At 41.2% G+C, this 22,125-nt stretch overlaps 1 protein-coding gene across 1 annotated transcript in view; it reads left to right on the forward strand.

The window, feature by feature from the left end:
• Positions 1-22,125, forward strand: part of PEX5L (peroxisomal biogenesis factor 5-like) — a 158,226-nt gene that overhangs the window by 128,872 nt on the left and 7,229 nt on the right. The window contains exons 9-12 of the mRNA XM_006770031.2: positions 13,917-14,033; positions 16,600-16,743; positions 19,849-19,919; positions 21,198-21,395. Of these exons, the coding sequence (XP_006770094.1) occupies positions 13,917-14,033; positions 16,600-16,743; positions 19,849-19,919; positions 21,198-21,395 (530 nt within the window). The remainder of the gene's footprint in view (positions 1-13,916; positions 14,034-16,599; positions 16,744-19,848; positions 19,920-21,197; positions 21,396-22,125) is intronic.

Here is a 22,125-nt window from a genome sequence, read left to right on the forward strand (position 1 = left end):
TGTTTTATTATATTTTCCTTCCTTTTTTTTTTGAACCATAACCAAAGAGTTTCATTGTAACTTTCTACTGTAGTTTCCTTCATTCCTGATAGAAAAGAAGCTGCGTACACTATCTGTGACCTGATATTTCTAAACAGAATGAAACTCCTTTTGGAATTCATGATAGCTTCAGGTTGGCTTGCCCTTGGTGGCCCAAACCTGGTCATGGGAAATACACATCCTTGACCATTCACTTCATGAAAATACTCTCTCCTGGTCCCTTCAATGTTAGCTGGTTTATAAGGATTATAGGCTAGATGTTGGGGCGAAGTGACAAGAGACAAACAGAAGGGCTCTGTTCTGCTCTTTCCTCCAACCAGGATAATATTTGCCAAGCAACAGCATTGACTGATCCGTAATGCTAAGGACAGGTTAGAGCTGCAGAGCCAGATGAGGGAAACAAGGTTGCATTAATAAAAAGGGTATAGAGGAGGAATTAGGAGATAAGGGTCTGGCCCTGGTTCAGTTATTAATAGGTAGTGACATTGGACAAATCACTGATGAAGGTCAAATAAGTTAATATATTTGAAAGCTCTTTAAAAGTTATACATATTCAAGGTGACAATATTTTTGCTCTTAGTAGGAAGCAATGCAGTTTTGTCACTAATCCTCATTTCTTTGCTTAGAAAATCTCTAATTCGCTCTTTCCTCTCTGTTTCCATTGTAATCACCCTGATCTCATCCCAGTTTACTGCAATAGCCTCCTAATTTATCTCTCTTCTGCCCCCCCCCCCAATTCATCCCCAGGAGAAGGGGGTGGATCAGATATTCCTAAAGCTTCTTACTTCCTGTTGTGATGCTGATTCTATAGGACAAAAAAACAGAAAAAGAAAATATGGCTGTTTCTTAAAAAGAAAATATGTGTTTCTCTCCCTATCCCACTCCCATCCTTAGCCTTGGCCATGATTCAAATAAGGCATTTGACTTACCAGTTAAAGATTAGCTAGGTAGATAAGTAGATGGGTAAGTGGGTAGGTGGGTGGGTAGGTAGGTATAAATGCATAAAATTGAGGGGGGTGGGAAGCCGGCTAAGTGAAGATTCAGCTATTTCAGTTTCAATAACTCTCCAAAGATGGTTTTCTTTACTGTTACAATGTATGACAGTGTATGTCTTTTTATTTTCATTTGCTTTCAATCCGTGTCGATCTGGCTCCCACCCCTATTCCATGGATGCTGTTTTGGGTGAAAGCATGACTTCATTACTAGTCACACTCACCTGCGGACTCCATCCCAGTCTAATCTCTCATATCCTCCACTAAGATTCTCTTCCGTTGGATTTTCTGACCCCACACTCTTCCTCCCTCTGGAGGGAGTTCTTTCTCCTCTGCCTATTCCTTGTTCTCAAGAGCGCAACACCCAGCAGCCTGCTCTCCAATCCTAGCACCATCTCACTGGTTGAACACTTCCCCTTGTGTGAGTCCAGTCAACATGCACATGCTGATGACTCTGAAATCCTCATCCCTGGCTCTGGTTTTCTTCCTGAGACCAAACCCACACAGCATGCAGCCTAATCAACATCTATGCTCAAACACATCAAAGGCACTTTACATAGAACATACCCGGATCTGAGCTTTTCACTGTAACCCTACTTTACCTTTTCTGTTCCTCAAGTCAGAGGATGGGGTCCTCCAAGGAAAAGCTTCGCCTCCTCACCCCCCACCCCCCACCCCAGTTTCTCTCTCCTTCCTACCCAACATCTATCACTCTCCCAACATCTAATCAAACACCAAGTCCTATTGATTCCACTAAATATCTCTCAAATCCACCCATTTCTCTTCATCTCCACTGCCAACACCCTATTCTGGTGGTATCATCTCTTATACAGACAACGCTAACAGCCTTGGAACTGATCTCACTGCCTCCAAAGTATAAAAATGGAATGTTCCATTTATTCCATTCTCTTCACTCAAGCAGAGAAAGCTCTCTAAAACCCACATCTGCATGACCTTCTACATGTTCTTACAGTCCAAACTCATTGACCTGCTTATGTAAGGCTCTTCATGATCTGGACCATTCTTGCTTCTACATCCTCAACCCTGGCTCCCACCTTGATACCTACACTGGCATCATCATAAGTTATCAGTTCCTAGAATAGGCCATGTAATCCTTCTAGCTTTTTCACATGCTATTCCTCCTATCAGAAATGTTCTTTCCTCGCCCCATGACCTGCTAATTTCTCTCTTAGAGTCTCCATTGGTTTTCATTGCTTCCAGAAGATCCTAGAACTCCCGAGTCTAATTTGGGTTCCTCTCCTCTTTGCTTCTAGGGTACCTATTCTCCCCTTATCCTACAGTACTATACTGCATTTGTCTATGCTCCTCCAGACTGCATACTCCAGTAGCAGGATTAGCATCTGTCTTATTCATTGCTATCCCCATGACTAGAATATTGACTGCTACATAGTAGGCTTGTCAATAACTTGGCTGAATGAGTGAATTAACTGTATAATATATAATAAATTACTTTGAGAAGATGCTACTGTTCAACTTTTATGAGTGATCTCAATAAAAAGATTACGTATGAAAAAATCAATTTTATCGACATTAGAAAAGCACTACTATCTTGTACACCTAAGTATTTCTTTTTTAAAACATTATGCCCAACCCTTCCAAATGTGTGCCTAATTACATAATAGTTCCCGAGACCAATACAGTATATGTCATTTGTTAAAGTCCAACAATTCTTGCCAGTACAGTCTAATATAAATCCCTCCATAGCCTCTTCTCCATTGTTTGGTAGGCTCTGTAGAAAAGAGTGCTACCATGGCAGATTTTTCTCCCAGGCCACGGAGTCGCTGGCCTGGCATTTTACTGGGCTTCTCTTCTGTGTTATGATGCCGGGTATGAGTCCGTGGCTGCCAAGAAGCTAGATGCAATGCCTAGTATCCTTGGCAGAGAAAATATTTCTCTAGTTCTATCCAAATTAATCCTCACAGGCCAATAAATCAAAACACAAGGAGAATGTGTGATAATTTTGACCATCTGGAAGGCATGGATGGGTGTAACAGAAACTACCTAGCTCCACAGTAGTTATGAACAGCTGGATATCAGCTCCAGGCAGCATGAACACATTCCCCTCCCCACTCCACCCAGAGATGAAATACTACCACTTTGGTCCAAGGCAGGGGGCCCCTGGCTGTGTTTCAGAATCCTTGTCTTGCCCTTGAGTCAGCTAGTTTGATTTCAGTGTCAAAGAAAGCAGCTTCTGCTGTTTTCCTCCCTGTTATCTTCATAAGATTACAAACTGGATCTAGACTCTATCTTCACATCTAGTCAACTGTTGTGACCATCAGGTAGTCATAAAAAGGGGGTGAGGGTGGAGGGGAGAAAGTCAAAATATCAGTACAATATGACCAATAAATATGAGTGATTTTTTAATTTGACTTGCCCATCAACATGACTGGCCCAATTTTTCCCCCATAATTAACCCTAAAGGATAGGGGGAAGGGTCGCTCTGGAAGGTAGTGTCAACATTGGCATTAGACATAGCCAGTTGTTGAAAGTATGCCTTAGCTGATTTGGCTCAGTGGATGGAGCATTGGCCTGCGGACTGAAGAGTCCGGGGTTTGATTCCAGGCAAGGGCACATGCCCGGGTTGTGGGCTTAATCCCCAGTGGGGGGTGCGTGCAGGAGGCAGCTACTCAATGATGCCCTCTCATCATTGATGTTTCTCTCTCTCTTTCTCTCTCTCTCTGAAATCAATAAAAATGTATTTTTTTTAAAAAAGAAAGCATTACATATGTCCCCTTTTTCCCTCATTGATCTCTGTCTCCCACCCCTGGCCTTCACCACCCTATTGTCTGTGTCCATGAGTTATGCATATATGCATACAAATTCTTTGGTTGATTACGTCCCACCCCACCCCCAGCCTTCCCTCTGAGGTTTGGAAGTCTAGCAGGTAAAATTTTTTATCACCAGGTAAAATGTTGCAGAGGAAACTGCTTTTAAAACAATCTCTCTGGTGGCCTTGCCCTACAGCAAAGGAAAGGAGAGGAAGAAGGAGCCTGTTTATACGCACAGACACCCTAAGCTTGCTTTAGTTGTAGCTGTACATGTTCCCCTGGTGTGTAGCTCAGTGCTTTACAGCAGCCATATCTCAATTTAACATGAGAAAGCTGGGACATAGATTCGGTAACTTGTTCAAGGTCACAGCACCATTCAGTGATGGAACTGGAATTCCAACCAGTCTAGCTCCAAAACTCCTACCCTTAACTACTATTCCCAATACAGAGAATGTTTGCATGTTTCGCAGATCTTGAAACAATTATAGAACTTAAACGTTGTTAGTCACCAGAAAATAATTTCTTTATCAAACTGTCTCTCTTATTTAAATTATTTTAAAAGCAACGACAAGCCTTCACCACCCTATTGTCTGTGGCCATGAGTTATGCATATATGCATACAAATTCCAGGCAATGGTTTGGTTCAGTGGATAGAGTGTAGGCCTGTGGACTCAAGGGTCCTAGGTTTGATTCCAGTAAAGGTCATGTACCTTGGTTGCAGGCACATACCCAGTAGGGAGTGTGTAGGAGGCAGCTGATCGATGTTTCTCTTTATCCCTCTCCCTGCCTCTCTGTAAAATATTAAATATATATATATGGCAACAACAATAAGGGAAATCAAAAGGTTGGGGAAGAAGGGTTAGAAACTACCCAGAAATCCCACTACACTAATAAATTAACTGTTTTCATTTTCTCATGTTCTTCCCATCTTTGTCTAATCTGTACATATAATTATATATAGTTTCAAAGGCCATTTTCAATGACTAGTCAATATTGAAAAGATAAATGCATCAAATGAGTTGTCTTACCAAAAACATACCAAAATTACTTTAATTCTTCCCTTCACATATTGGGTTTCATTTCCTTTTGTGGAAAAATAAAACAACAAAATCTTGAAGAATTCTGATTCACACAGCACATGTGAGGATTCAAGAAGCTGCTGGCTCATTGGAGATGAGTTTCATTGGAAGCAGTCACATACACAAAACCTGTGTGTGGTAAATGCCTATCCCTGCCTGTTTCTTAAGATTCACCAAATTCATCCCACCAACAATCTCTGTTTTCATGGACCTTTCTATGCTTATGCCCTGGGTCTCTACATCAGCATTTCCCAAGCTGTGTTCTGGAGAACCCTAATCAATCTCTCTCTCTCTCTCTCTCTCTCTCTCTCTCTCACACACACACACACACACACACACACACACACACACACACACACTCATTTGGGGTCATCTCTCTCTTAGATAGTTAGCATGTATATTAATGTATACTAACATTTGAAGGTCCTGGGAAGTCACGCAGCAAAGATCCTGTTGTTCACATTTGTCCAGAATTTGCCAACTCTGCTACCTCCAGGAGCCAGGCAAGTAAAGTGATGGCCTGGTGGTGACTGTGATGAAGTAGATAAAACATTTAGATCTTAGAGAATTAAAGCGTCGAAGTCTGAAGGAAGCGGAGGCTAGGGCTGAGGTTTGAATGCATGTGCCTTTCTGTGTTAATCACAGACACGTAGACTTCTAGGTCTGGAGGAGACCTTAGATCAGCGGTTCTCAACCTGTGGGTCGCGACACCTTTGGGGTTGAATGACCCTTTCACAGGGGTCGCCTAAGACCATCAGAAAACACATATATAATTACATATTGTTTTTGTGATTAATCACTATGCGCTAATTATGTTCAATTTGTAACAATGAAATTGGAGGTCACCACAACATGAGGAACTGTATTAAAGGGTCGCGGCATTAGGAAGGTTGAGAACCACCGAAGTAGAGAACCACATGTGCCACCTGAAAGTGCTGCTTCCAGACATGTGGGCCTACTATTCACAAGTCTTCGTGAAAGGTCTGAAATCTGGGTTTTGAGGTGAGATTTTGTATCTAAGCTTAGGAGGGAAAACGTCTCTTGGCTAGATCTGGCCTATAGGTTTAACCTAAAGCCTCTCAAGCTGTTTGACCACAGCACTCTTTGTTCCCAGTGTGCCCTCTGGGGGATGCTGCGGCTCTCCATTACCACCAGCCCTTTGAGGAAGGCCTGTCATTAGGTCCCTTCTCTGCACCTCACCTTCCTTCCCTGCTCTATCCTCTGACCCCAAGTGTGTTCCAGTTACTCTGGATATGTAATAAGTTATTCCAACACATATGGCTTAAAATAACAATGTTTATTTTGCTGCAAAAATCTGTAATCTGTGTAGAGCTAGAAGGGGATGGCACCCTCTTTGGTGCATAGGTGTCAGCATGGCTTGAAGGCTGGCGTGCGGATCCTCTGAAGCACTGTCACTCACAGGCAGACAGCCGGTGCTGATGGTCACTGAGGCATTAGCTGCACGGATGCCAGGACACCAACATGGCCTTTCTCTGAGGCCTGGGCTTCCTTGCAGCCTCGCTGCTAGATTCCAAGGGAGTGTCCAGAAAGAAAGAGGGAGGCACAAGCTGTGTCACCTTTTAGGATCTAGTCTTAAGAGCCACACCAGGTCACTGTCATCACATTCTGTTTGTCACGGGAAGTGTTCAGAGACAGGCAGTAGACTCCGCCTCGTCCTGGAGTGGCAAGGTTCTGAGGAGGACGGGGACCAGGAACACTGCTGTAGCCATGTCGCAAACTGCATTATGCCATAACAGGGAAGAGTGAAATGTCTTGAATTCTGGCTCTGTTTTTTACCAAGATAGCGTGCCTTTGAGCAAGCAACTTCATCTCTTTTTGCATCCTTTGTTCACCCTATCCTGAATTACAGTCACCCCTCTTTTTACTTTATCATTGGACAGTGAGCTTCCTGGGAGTGGCATCCATATCTAGGTGGTTGGCTTTGTTCTGTTTTGTTTAATAGTTCTATCACACACAGCACAAACACATCGTTTGGATTTAGTAAATATTTCTAATACTTTCTTTTTTAAAACTGCTAAAGAGTTTCCCAGAAACTTTTCACTACCCATAGAAATAGCTGAAAAAGAAGAAACCCCCTGTGGAACCGATTCACACTGCTAATCCTTTATCACATGACATTGTCACATGGAACAGTCTCAGACCCCAGGACCCTCCCCATCTCCTCATGCCTGTGGTCAAGTAGCCCTGTAGTCACATGCTGCTAGTTGCCCAAAGAGCAGGCCTCCATGCCATTAAACAAGGAGGCAACAGGAAAATCTATGCTGAGTGCTAGTACCAAGAAATAAACAGCCTCTGAGATGTTGACCCCATGAAACCTTACTCCCAAAATGGCAGCAAGCCCAGGGTTGGTCTCCAAACCTCTGGTTCCAGAGCAGGGGTGGGCAAACTTTTTGACTCGAGGGCCACAATAGGTTCTTAAACTGGACCGGAGGGCCGGAACAAAAGCATGCATGGAGTGTTTGTGTGAACTAATATAAATTCAAAGTAAACATCATTACGTAAAAGGGTACGGGTCTTTTTTTTCAATAGTTTTATTCATTTTAAACGGGCCCGCAGGCTGTAGTTTGCCCACGGCTGTTCCAGAGCATCTTAAGGCCAGCTCTTTGTTGTGAATACAATTACTGCTGGAACCACAGACATAGATACAGTCATGTGAAACTCCAGTCCTAGCAAGGCATTCGTTTGTAAATGAATAGGCTAATGACCCTGCCCATTTGGATAACAGGTTTGCTCACTGTGCTTTAATACTCCATTCCTCTTTGCCCCTCACCAGAAAAGGAAGGAAAGAACAGAAAGCTAACTACCTTAGATTCTCTGTTAGAAATGGCTCTTGGTTTCCTTCTGACATCCTGCTCAAGGCTTGTGTTGTATTATTTCCAGCCTCCTGTGTCCTTTCCTCTCCTTCCCATCATTTCCAATTTCTCTTCCCCATGTTTCTGCAGCTAATCTGCTGGCACATTGTTTGGAGAGAGCCTCTGGCTACTTGCCTGGTGCCTGCCAACATCTGCAGTGATGGCAGCTCCATTATACAAGAAGGCATGTCTAACCAGAGGCAACCAGAAAATCTATGTTGAGTGCTAGTACCAATATTTTTGGTTTCCAACACTTCTGAACCACACAGTTTACTGTTTGTGGGATTGCATCCTTTCTCTATCTTGGGAAATATTCTTTTTCACTTACAAATATAAAATAGCTTTAACTATTTCAGCCAGTTCCTTAGTTCTTAATGTTTCAAGTTCTAAGCACTTCACATACATTGTTCCACTTAATCTGCACAAACACCCCAGAGACTTTTTACATTTTACAGGTGAGGAAACTGAGTCAAAGAGGTGAATGGAGTTGAAGAGGTCATGTGCCAAGGGGCACAGCCAGATTCCACCCTGTTCCAGCTGATGTTGAAGCCCATGTGTTTTTGTCCTTATCCTGTTTAGGTTGGGAAAGGGCACCCAAGACAGATCCACTTCTTATCTCATTGAGATTTTATTCATTTTGAGCCTTCCTGTTTACTCAGTAAGTCAATTCATTATTAGTGTTACAACCAGAGATCTTTGGGGTTGTTAAGAGACTACAGAATTTATTGGGTCAAACCTCCAGCTAATCTGTGAGTCATCTTTACAAACACTCCTCACATTGGTTATTCTGTCTGTTTCTGAAGACTTCTAATGTTGGAGCATCCATCCTGAGGAGGAAGCAGCCCACTCCATTTTCAGGCAGCTTCATAATCATGTTTTATAAAAGTCTACTCCCTGGAACTGCCATTCACTCTTCTTAATTCTCTTATCTGCACAACAAGGCTAAGTTGGCTTACTCAGCTCTCATCACCCCTCTGAGCCCTGCTTTCCTAGGTAAATCGCTTCATAAACAGAGTTACTCTTGCACTTTCACTCTTGCCTGAGTTACTCATTTGTCAATGACCCCTCACTCCGTGGGACACCCAGGCTGCACCCAGAGCTCAAACTAATTCTGACCAATTCAAATTCTATCCCATCCTTGAGCAGGGTGCTTCACATTTATGATTGCAGCCGCAGGTTGAATGTCTTTTTTGGGCAGCCATATGGAACCCTTAACTACTACTGAGCTTAGTCAACAAGAGATGTGTTGAGTGGGAAGAGCTTAGCCAATCTACACCAGCCTGGGCTGCTGGATCTCAGAGCAATGAGGTCCCAAACTGACTGCACATAATTTCACTTCAACACTTACCCAGCCTTGCATAGTGATTTTTCATTCCTCACCATGCAAGGTGTGCTGTCTTTTGTTTTGCACATATAGAAGGACTGGTTGGTTGGTTGTTTTTTAAAGTTCTGTCCAGTAACAGCTAATCAGTGAATATCTGAAGAGGCAAAAAGGCAGACTGGTGCAGCCACTGTGGAAAACAGTATGGAGTTTCCTCAAAAAATTTAAAATGGAACTTCCATTTGACCCAGTAATCCCACTCCTTAGAATATATCCCAAGAAAACACAAACACCAATCAGAAAGGACATATGTACCCCTGTGTTCATAGCAGCACAATTTATAATAGCTAAGATTTGGAAACAGCCTAAGTGCCCATTAGCAGATGAGTGGATTAGAAAACTGTGGTACATCTACACAATGGAACACTATGCTGCTGTAAAAACGAAGGAGTGAAGGTGAGGGGTGAGAGGGTAAGAGATCAACCCAAGGACTTGTATGCGTGCATATGAGCATAACCAATGGACACACAGTAGGGAGTGAGGGCATGTGCTAGGGGGTGGGAGCGGCCAGGGAGAGGTCAATAGGGGGAAAAGGAGACTCGTGTAATACTTTAAACAAAAAAGAATTTAAACTTTTTTAAAAGAGGCAAAAAGAAAGTGAGATTCCTGACAGGCAGAAATGGCATATAGTTTCACACGGATCAGTCCTTGCACAGCACAATGCCAGGATCATTCTAATCAGCAGTTATGTTTGACCACAAAGTTTAAAATATTTCTGTTTTAACTCAAGGATGACCAGAACAGACTGGTGAGTGGGAAGTGATAATATGTTGCTATCTTTAAAATGTCCTGGTTCTAAACTAAATTACTTATTTTCTTATTCTTTATTATAATTAATATTTAATTTTGTCATGATTTTCATAGAAATTTTTATTTTCTAGTTTTACAATCAAAAACGGAAGGGAAAGTGTCAAATATGCTTTGGGGAAAATGCTTTAAAGTATAATTTTTCAAGATCAGTGAACACACTCCCTTTCCCCTTATTCTGATCTTCTGAATCATAGACAACAAAGCCTTAGCTAATAATTCCAGTCTTCTCAATTTACAAATAAGAAAAAATAATGTACAGATGGATTAAAATGACTTGCTCACGTTCACAGGGGTAATGGCAGTTTCTAGTGCATACCTCTCTTGTTCTAAATCACTAACACTGAATATGTGTTGAAGGAATTCAGAGAGGCAAGAAATTGTTCTAGTGTGGGATCATTGGAGGAAGTAAAACTGAAAAGACGTCACCATTTTTAACCGCTTTTTCACCAGAATAACACATGCTAGTAATAGAAAATTTGGGAAATATTGAAAGTACAAGGAAAGGTGATGGCTGCAAATTATTCATAATCCCATCCCATGAAAGCAGTGCTATTGGTGCTTTCCTGGCATGTTATTTGTTGTTTTCTATCATTGTGATCATATGACTTATCAAGAAACATTATAACTCAAAAGCTAGTCCAGGTTGTAAGAAGTTCTTCATAAGTACCATTTTAATTGCTATATAACAGTCCATTTTTGCCACAACATTCTTAACTTTCCTCCTCTTTTTTAATAATTAGAAGGGAAAGATGTATATGACTAATGGAAAAATATCTGGAAAAGAATATGTAATTAAAACACCAAACACAGATATTTAATCTTTGATATTGTGGGTGATTTTCATTCATTGTTTTTGTGTGTGTTTTTATAGTTTTCAATGCTGGAAAAACACTAACAAGAACACCTACTTTTATTGAGCATTTACCATGTGCTATATGCCACATTTACATTTTCTCATTTAGTCCTCATAACAAGTAACCAAGATCACTATTCTATATCTTCCTTTTAAAGCTAAGGAAAATGAGACCTGGGAAGGTAATAGTACTTGCAGAAGGTTAGTGATGGAGCCAGAATCTGTTCCCAGGTTCATCTGAGGAGAGAAGTGCTATTCTTAACCATAATACTGCATATCCCAAGTTTTTAAGAATACCATTGATATCATAAGAAAGCTATTTTTGAAAATGAAAATGGTTTGCAACAACAGCTCATTTCTGGTATAAGCATTATAACTTACTACCTGTGGAATATTAAAAAACAACCTACCAAAATATCAGGACAACTAAGAAAATCATCAATATATTAAGTCCCCTCAATTCTGTCTAAAATGTTTAAAATTCAAATATGTCTCAGGTTTCTTGAAACTGATTAGAAATAGAAAAAAAGCAGCAGTGTTAATTGTGGTTAGGTGAATGAAGTCTGGATTTTGAGGCTGGCTGAAAATTGATTGTGCTAAAAATAGTCTTCTGTAATTAAATGAAACTGTGCTGTGCACTCTAATTAGTCAGAACTTATTCTAAGTGGTAACAGTAAGGCCTGGTGTGTATCATTAAATGAGAGCCGGGCAGCCCCCCACCCCCTCTGAGCTGAGGTTCCTCTGATGCCCACAGTAGTTTTATTTATGCACCTCCTGCTCGCATTTGAAACTGCAGGAAAGGTGATGCATCTTTTTACAACCCAGATGTGCACATTATAAAATCTTTCTCGTTCCTTCCTTCAAAAGACTTGTAATCGCTTTAAATTCTGGAGAACCTCAATAGGGGAACAAGTAACTGCCTTAAAAAGTACTGGAAGTCATTGGCACTTCACATTACCCACCAGGGGGCTTGGGAAAGTCAGTAAACATTGTAAAATTCACTTGACAGATTTCTGTCAGCAGCTATGAAGACAGGATGAGCCTGCATCTTTGAAAAGCTATTCAAGGCAGACAATGAGGCTCCAAAAAATTTCTCCTAACTCCTTAGTACCTAAGTGTTCAGGTTTCATGGTACTAAAAAGGGAAGGCTAATGTATTTTTATTGTTGTTTTTAAACTTTATTATTGCAAAATTAATGAAAATCAGAAAATTCAGAAAGTATGGAAAAATGTAAAGAAGCAGAGGAAGCATCGCCCATCGTCCCTTCGTTCAAAGAGATTACTCTTAGCAGGGTAGCATATTTCCTTCAAGTAGTTAATCTAGCCATTGCCTTTGTATACCTGAGATCATTCTGTTTGCACAATTTGGTGTTCTACTAAAACCACTCATTGTAAAAGAAATTTTGAATTTTATTCCCAATTTTAACCTGGATGTGACGTGGCCATTCCATGTGCTTCTAGCATCCCAATCATAGATTCTCAAGATGCCTGCTACCCTGAGCCTTCGTTGAAGGGAGGCCCCCACTGAGCACTGTGGTGGGAATGAGTATTCTGGATATGATAAAGGAAGAGAGCAAGACCTACTATTTATTTAGTAGCCTGGGATTAGTCACATTGTGTTTACCTTTAGTCCCTGAACATTTGTATGCAGAAGAAATAAGGTTATATCTATCATTCCAAGCAACTTTGAAGAGTTCCCGCCACAGCACAACCACCCCCAGGCATGAGGGTGGTGTGGAAGGTGAGACTGGGAGGATTCAAAGGCGAAAAGCAGTCTCAAATCAAGTTGATGGTGTGTCAACAAGTCACAGGGCTTAGAATCATAGAAATTGAGATTTGCAACTAGAGTATGACTCTCAGCCCCAGACTCCAGTGATCAGGAAATGTCCATTTCTTTGTTTTCTTTAAAAGACAATAAGGTGGTTTCCAAGCACCTCTCTTGCCACACTGGGAAGGTAACTTTGTCTCAGACACCAAATCTGGGGAAGCATTTGTGCTGCCAGAAAACAAGGATGAGTCTTCACTTTCTTATTTGCTTTGCTACTGCTAACAGCCAACCAAGCCCCAAGTGGCTCCTTAAAATTCAATTTTTTCTCTATTTCCCTGACACATGGGATCAGAGTTCAAGTCAGGCCTCTCCCCCAATCATCTTCTTTGTCATCCCCTTGGAGGTCAGTCTAATTTGCTAGGGAAATACCTAAAAACTAAGCACCAGTCTCTCACTCATCTCAGAACTTACCACCTCTTCTCTCCCCACCCCTGGGAAGTTCCCCTTCCTCTCTTAAGTTCTTTAAGATACTTGCCCCTTTTTCCTCTCCAAGGACATCTAAGCCAACCTGGAACAGATCTTGGAGAAAAATTCTGCCTCCATCCAGAGCACAGATCTCCTCTGAAATAAAAACAGGTTTCCCTTTTGAAAAACGTAAAACAACAACAACAATAACAAAAACTATAAGAAAAAGTGAGGTTTTTTTTAAAAAAAAAATGATCCTTCCATAGAAAAGACCTTGAAGACGACTCAGTAAAGTTCACAAAGCCAGGGTCCTTCATTCTTTAGCATCAAGAGGCCAGGTTTGTCATAAGGTGATAAGCCTGACCTTGGAAGCCAGACTAGGAGTCAAATCCTGTGCAACCCTAGCTTTGTGGCCATAGCCTTCTAGGAGCACATTTCTCCCATCACAGTGCATGGCATAGAGTAGGATCAACTAATGTTACTTTTCTTTGTCCATAGCCAACTGCCTCACCAAGTCACTGCCTACCCAGTCCCAAAGCTGTTGCTCTAGCTCCTAGCCTAGGAGCAACTGGAGGAAAGGCCACCCTTCCTAAAACGTGTGTCTGGTACCCACACTTGAAATTGGTCAAGTAATGGATTTTTTGCTGAATTTGGTCTAAATGATCCAGGACCTTCTGATGATAGCGATTTTCCTGCTGGGGAAAGTCACAGTTCATTCAGTTCAACACTTTGACCTCTGAGGACCCTCCAGAAACTCTTCGACTATGAGTATCATTTTGATCCATAAGGAAAACTGTCTTACTGGAAATAACCAAAACGATCGAGCATGCTCTTAAATCCACCTCTCTTGATTTTTCCTGTCTCCTAGTCAGATACAGAGTTTTGGGATAAGATGCAAGCAGAATGGGAAGAAATGGCCCGGAGGAACTGGATATCCGAGAACCAAGAAGCCCAGAACCAAGTTACAATTTCAGCTAGCGAGAAGGTGACCAATTCTCTTCTTATACATGCTGACAGGTTTTCTCAATCTCTTTGAATCATATAATTATACATTAGTTGGTAATCATTTTGTGGGAAAAAAAATCTAAGAATCAAACAGACAATTTAATATCAATCAGATCTAGGAGAAATTCGGTAGATGAAAGCAATATAATCAAACAATGTGTCAGAGTAGCAAAGCTGGAATGGAATACCCTTATTTTTATCAATATTGATACAGACAGTTTGGCAGTCAACTACAGCTTGGATCCTGACTGCTTGCCTAGCTGACTTTGAGGGCATGTTGGAACAAGACCTGGGCTAGTCCCACAATGCTTTCTGTCAGTCGGTCCCATGAGCCACATAGATGAGCTGACAGAAGTGATATGAATGGGCAGGGGAATGAAGCAGGGCTTAGGACTGTATCTCACAGGTAGTCATTATACAGCTAGCAAAGAAACTCAGTGGAAAAGGTAGCCTTCACACAACCAGGTCAAGTCCCAAGGGGATCCCTCAGAGATATTTCCCTGACAGGAGCTCCAGCAAATGCAAGCGCAGTGGCCAGCCAACCAAATTACCCATGAGGTCCCAGTTGCCCTTGGATTTGTGCTTTTAAAAACAGTTTGGGAGGGGAGGGCTTGAGAAATAAGTTTAAATGCCTTGAAAGATAAAAAGATATGTGGAATTTTCTTATACTGGGGAGGGGAATCAGATATAGTATATGCTTATATTGTGATTTTGGTGGAGGAAGTCTCAATAATATTTAGTTCTGGATAATTTCCATGATAGTCCAATCCAACAAATACTTATTTGTGTCTATTCTGCACTAGCTACTAGGGAAATGATGATTAATAGTCTCTGATCTTAGGGGATTTTCAATCTACATAGTCATTAAAATGTCTTTCTCTTCTTCATATTCTGTGTCCCTCAGTAGGCCAGGCAATCTCATAAAATTGGAACAACCCTCTCATTAAGAATAACTGTCTTTTCTACCAAAAAAAAAAATCAAAACTATGTAAGAAGAAAGAACATTGATACAGAACATCAGACTCTAATTACAGATGCCTCCCATTTCCATCCTTCCCCACCCCCTGACCCCCCGCCTTTGAACTACTACAGTCCTTGAATCTGAGATATGGCTAGGACCCTGAGCCCCACACTCCTGGGACCCAAATCCGCAACACAATTACATAAGCTCAGTGGCTTTTGATAAGGGGTTTGTCTTCCTGAAGGTCTCCATTTGATCTATTTTAAAACCTCAGTGGCATCATCAACAGACTAGCTTAATTATATCTATCAAATTAGAAAGATTTTTATTATAATCCATGTAGCTAACATTGCAATAAATAATGTCTCTCAGGGACTTCTGTTGAGAGTTTAAATTGGGACATACTTTCTCAAGAACAATTCAGCTACACATATCAAGGGCCTCAAGATAGTTCATAGCTTTAGCCTAATAAATCTCTCTAGAAGTCTATCTTAAGGTAATATCAATGCACACAAAGATTTGGGCATGAGGCTTTCACTGTAACTTTATGAAAATAATCTGAAAGACCATCAATATGGGTTTGACTAAGTAAACGTTAATATAAATAATTATAATAACTAAAACGACGTGGGGCTTACACTGTAAAACTGCACTGATAGCATGAGCTTATTTGTTTAATGTATATAGTCATAGAAAAACACTAGAAGATTGTTTGTACATTCTGCATTGTTTAAATTTTTACAATGAAAGAAGATCTATAACTTTAAAACATGCCTTCTCAGTGGGCGATATAGCCAGCAATGGGACATACACTGGTTTGAGGAGTGGGAGGACAAAAGAAATCTTAGATATTACAATGGTTTATAACCCTCAAAAGGGCCAGACTGCATAAACAGATGTACAGTATGCAGTATTAACACTGCAGGGGACTGAGTGTGAGCATGTAGCAAAAATATATGCAAAAACTCAGTATTTTTACAATCTTGGGGAGCAGGGCAGGGGATGGTTAAAACAAAATGAACAAAAAAAAAATCAGAATGAAAACAAACGCCAAAATATTAGCAGTGATCATATTTAGGTTGCGGCATTTGGGGTACATTTTATATTAGTCAATGACAAAAATCTACAAAATCTAAAGTGTATACAATGAAAATGTACATTCATAATAAGAAAAAAACAGTAATTGAAATTTAAATGGTTAATTTTATGTTATGTATATGAAATAAAATTTCACCACAATAAAACATACCTCAATTGGGGGTTGGGGAGATGAGAAGAGATAAACCAAAGAACTTATATATTACTTAGTACATAGCCCATGGACACGGGCAATATGTGGCAAAGACCTGAGCGGGTGGGTAAGAGCTGGGAGGAGGGGGTTAAAGGGGGGAATGGGAGACATCTGTAATACTACCAACAATAAAATATATATATTAAAAATAAATACAATAAAATTTTCAAAAAATAATAAAAGAATTTAATTGCAATTAAACACTTCAATTTAATTTAAATTCTAAAAGAGCTTACTGCATGTGAGAATGAGGAGATAAACCAATGGATCTGTGTTGGCCCTTCTGTGTTGTAGGGCTATTACTTCCACACCGAAAACCCCTTCAAGGACTGGCCGGGGGCATTTGAAGAGGGCTTAAAGAGGCTGAAGGAAGGGGACCTCCCAGTCACCATCCTGTTCATGGAGGCCGCGATTCTTCAGGACCCGGGAGATGCAGAGGTGCCTTTCCCCCTCATCCTGCCAGGCTCAGAGGGGGGCTGCATGCGCTAGTTGAGGGACAGAGGATGACACAGAGGTCTACTGGTGGCATTTTTATCGAGTAATGGTTCCCAAAGGAGTTAGCGTGGCGTAGTGTGATATAAACTGTTTTCGAACCAAATCTGCAATATCTATCTATGGTGCCACAAAAGAAAGGGTGGAGAAAAGAAATGAAAAACTAAAATTGCCTACCTGGAAGCTCGGCAGGCAGGAGTCTGGGTCTGGAGAGACACCTCTCTCCCCATTGGTTTACTCCCTCCACATTTATTGAACACACACTCCGTCCCGGGGCTTGTGCCCCACACTAGGCTCAGACCCCTGAAAGGCCGGAGAAATGGAACAACTGAAAAGATGGGTGAGTGGTCTATCTGGAGGGGCAAGTAAACAAACCAGTGCAGTGTAATAAATGCAAGTGCACAGGAGGCGAGGAGAGCAGACAGCAGACACTGACTCAGCCTTCCCCGCTAAGTGGATCCCAAGCTGAGTTTTCAAGGAGAGCGGATTCATTAAAGACAGCAGGGGAGTGGAGTTGTTGTTTAGAGGAAGTGGTTCTTGGCTGAGCAGAGGGACCTGAAACATCAGGTTAGGGGATGAGAGGGGAGAGAATGGCAGGAGTGGAGGCAAAAAGAGGTAGGCAAGAGATTGAACTTCATCTTGAAAGCCATGGGGAGGGAGCACTAGGAAAAGGCGTGTTAGAAAAACCCCTTTCTCTGAGGTGTGAAGGGTGATTGGAGAGACCACCAAAGAGGCTTCTGCAATCTTATCTTGCTCCACACTTAAACCTGTGAAGGCCTGTCATAGTATAGTGGCAGGTATAAAATCCTTCCTCATAGCTTGTAATTTTCAGGAAACTTTTTATAAGAAATATGCCCAGAGGAATTTGAGACATTTTTAGGACTGGGTATGTCCAGTGCTGAGAAGGCGGTATGGAATAGTGGTTAAGCTTCTCAGACTCTGCCATTCTGTGTGGGTTCAAATACAGCGGTACCTTGAGCTCCACCACTGGTTAGCCATGAGCCATGTGGTCTGGGGCAAGTCATTTAAACCCTCTTAGCTTCCGTTTGCTCATATGTAAAGTGGACATTGCGATTATAATAACCATCTCATTGGGTTTTGCGAGGGTTAAATTCGTTCAGTGTCTGCTACATCAGTATTTAGCCTTTATTACTACTATTGGTTGTACTTCGTGTTGAAAGAACAAGTAAACTGATCACGAAAGCCCCTGGTATCTTGTTAGTCAAAACACCGATAATGAAATGAGATTGAACTGAGAGCTGGCATTCTGAATCAAAATATTAGAATTTTTCAAAAGATATTTTAAAAAGGTGAAGAGAGTTGCCAAAGAATGTACATGCATAACCCATGGACACAGACAACAGAGTGATGAAGGCCAGGGGAGGGGTGGCAGGTACTGGGTGGAACTGGGCAAAGGGGAGGACATCTGTAATAGTGTCGACAACAACAAAAAAGATGTTTGAATCATTGTAGAAGAGAAAATTGTTGCATTAATAGAAAAATACAGGTCAACCTCCCCCACCAAAAAAAATAATGTCACCTTACATTTCTAGATGCCATATGTTCTCATGTCTATTATATCATTTGACATGACAACTTTGGGAGGTTAGAAAAAGTATGCATTATTATCCCAGATTCATTAATGAGAAAATGATGACACTTGGTTACAAATAGGTCCTAGATAATGTATGACCCAAGGTTTCTGAATCTGTGTAGACCCCAATCTAAGATAGTAGACATTCTGTGGACAGTGCAAGTGATGCCCAGAGCCTAGGAAGAAGCCCTCAGAGAAAGACTTCCATCCATCTCTTCTTAAGAAGCATTCTAGGATGTATGGAAGGTGAAATAAAAAATGGATGCTGCTTTGTGTACATTTAAAAGATTAAAAAGAGTCACTGAAATTCTGGGGGGAAATAATTAATATTTTTATGAGTGTGTATGGTATGTGTAATAATAATTCATAATCTTATAGCACTTTAAGATGACTCTATAAGTGTTTTCATATAGATTGTTTTAAAACATTCATAGCATTGGTTCTCAACGGTGGGAGAGTTATGCCCTACCCAAACCTTTTCAAATCCCCAAGACTCAGATACAACCCCAGCAAATTTGAGGACAGTGTGTGTAATGGGAGGTCTTCTTTTATGTGCATTGCTGTTGTAATGGTGTGAGAATTATTGTGCTAATATTAAAAATGTCATTCTAGATATGAAAAACATTATCTGCTTGAAGATATTCCTCATATTATTTACAATAGCAAAGGGTTGAAAACAATCTCAGAGCAATAAAAGAACTGGTTGAGTTAATAATAGTATATCCATTCAACAAAATTTAAATTAAGAACTATAAGTAGGAAGATTTTATAAAAACATGAAAGAAATGCTATGATGCAATATAAAGTGTTAAGTGTAGGCTTTAAAATTATAGGTACATTACATTGCACTTTATATATTTTGTGCATTTTAACAGTAACTATACAGGGTGGGGCAAAAGTAGGTTTATAGTTGTTTACATGGAAAATAATACAATAAATAACAACACAGGAATAAACTGTGTCATGTCCTCAAAACTGTAAACCTCCTGCCCAACCCTATATTAGGGCATTAAACGCCTTGTAAGGGGTTTGGTTTTGTTCTTCCGTAGTTCCTAAATTTCCTGTTGCCCCTTCTGATAACTGCTTGACTTTCGTTTATACAAGTTAATTTTGTACATCTTGAGATTTCTTACTGTCAACTTTATTTAGCTGCATTTCTGGATTATTTTCCTACCTTTTTGCATCACAAATGCATACTTTTGTGTACTTATCTTTTGGTCTTAAAATACCTGATATCTCAGAAACTCAGGGGTTTCCCTGGGTCACAGGAGAGGTTTCTAAGTGTCACAAAAGAATTTGACTGAAGAAATGCATTCGATATTTCCCCTTTTACAAGACTCTCCCACCTGAGACAGGTTGCTCTGCATAGAGGGATCTGTCGGGGGCAAATAAACCAACTACTGCATATGAGTGATTCTGCTTCCTCCTGCAATGTTGACATCAGTTGTTTCTTGTAGGCATGGCAGTTCCTCGGGATAACTCAGGCAGAGAATGAAAACGAGCAAGCAGCTATTGTCGCCCTCCAGAGGTAGTGAAGCTAAGTGCAAAGCCACGGGACTGGTGGACACCTGTTAATGGATTTCCCATTGCTTCAGATTTACCTTTTGACCTTCATAGACATTGCAAAGAATTTGGCCGGAAGAAGTGCTGAGAGGCCCCCTCTGACTTATACAGAGCTGTGAAAAACAGGAACTGATGAGGAAATAATGTTCCTTAAGCTCAATGTTAGGCCATTTACAAATCATTGGCCTTCATTAGCATGAAGGAGTCTATGTCAGAAGCAGTCATAAAATAGACTCACTGAATAAATGGTCCTTTTAATGTCCTATCCTTCCGCAGCATCTGAAAGTTCTCTTCAGAAAAAAAATATACTCAAAATAATCTCAATGCAGTTTTAGCTCTGGTGTCTACAAAGCATCTCCTGAGATATTTTTAGCAACTTGCAAGTTTGAGCCCCTGACTAAAGCTCTAGACTAACTTTGGGAGGGTGTAGCATCGCACCATACTTGATTAGAGCCCCCATTTAAACCCTGGGGGGAAGGACAGCCCCTACCAAATAGACTCCCATTTTCCCTACTCTTTCATATATATATATATATATAATTCTAATGTACAGCCAAGGTTGAGAACCACTGATCTAGGGCTTGCTACTCAGTCTTATCCAGAGACTCCTAGCATCATCATCACCTGAGAGCCTATCAGACCCGCACAGCCTGGGCCCACCGCAGGCCCTCTGTATCAGAGATCCCCAGATGATTCCCATGCACATCAAGGTTTAAACAGCCCTTGCCAGAGGCCATGGAATAGCATGAGGGGAAGCATCGTAGCCTGGGCCTCCCGTAAACCCACACTGACAGTCTGGAAACATGGGATTTCCCTCTCCTTTACACAACGCTGTTCCATCTTTCATCTCTGGATGTCCAGATGTAATTCAAACCAGTTTGCTTTGTGGATAAGGTGCATTTCATACATTGACAGTAGAGCAGCGTGAATGATATCCCCTACTTCTCGTTAGATGGACTACTAATAAATTATGTGCAGGGATTGGCCACATTTTCTATAGCTTTTAAATTATTTATTAAAATCACCAAAACTGGCATGCATCAGGGTGAGTTTTAACTTCCTTAAAAATAAGTGTAGGTCCTCATTTTCATGTAGGTAATGAATGTGATATTCTCCAGGGGCTTCACATAACCTTAGCAGTACCATTTAATTAATAAAGACCTCAGGTTTTCTAAAAAACTGTTCAGACTCTAACTCCGAAAAAAAAAATCTGAAACTGGCTTTTTCCCCCCAATTCCTTCAGGTGCTTAGAATTGCAGCCCAACAACTTGAAAGCTTTGATGGCTTTGGCCGTGAGTTACACGAACACGGGCCATCAGCAGGATGCCTGTGATGCGCTGAAGAATTGGATTAAGCAAAACCCAAAGTACAAATACCTTGTGAAGAGCAAGAAGGGATCGCCAGGCCTCGCCCGGAGGATGTCTAAGTCTCCGGTGGATAGGTATCCACATCATTAAATTACACCCTTCCACACACTTAATCACCATGACGGTAAAGAACGAGCCTGGGGTCCCCAGCACCTGCTCCAGATGGCGTGTAGGACAGCGTCCTGCCAGAAGAGCAGCACTGATTTAAAAGATGGAGCTGAGAGTGGGGCCAACCTCTGGACACGTGATCTACACCGTGGGCAACCACAGATATTTATCTGTGCCATACACTAAAGCCAAATGCTTTGGACATATAATTAACCCAAAATAAATTATAATAAGTAGCCTTGTGCCAAGCTTTGTAAAGCCTGAGAATTAGGTATGGGGGACAACGGAAGCCCTTTCTTCTGCAATTTTTTTTCTATCAGTAATAAACCATGATGTTAAATTCTTTCTCACTGAGGCCTTGGGACACCTAGCCCTAGGTCTGTGGTCAGCAAACCGTGGCTCGTGAGCCACATGCGGCTCTTTGGCCCCTTCAATGTGGCTCTTCCACAAAATACTACGTGCGGGCACGCAAGTACAGTGCAATTGAAACTTTGTGGCCCATGCGCAGAAATCAGTATTTTGTGGAAGAGCCACACTCAAGGGGCCAAAGAGCCGCATGTGGCTCGCGAGCCGTGGTTTGCTGAGCCGCAGTTTGCTGACCACTGCCCTAGGGTTTTCTATTTACAGGGTCAGTGGAACTCTCCTTTCCTAGCACTGTTTGTATCTCTGTACGACAAAGTATGTCATGAAAATCAG

The sequence above is a fragment of the Myotis davidii genome, unplaced genomic scaffold (genome assembly GCF_000327345.1).
Source record: "Myotis davidii unplaced genomic scaffold, ASM32734v1 scaffold123, whole genome shotgun sequence".
NCBI classification, from domain to species: domain Eukaryota; kingdom Metazoa; phylum Chordata; class Mammalia; order Chiroptera; family Vespertilionidae; genus Myotis; species Myotis davidii.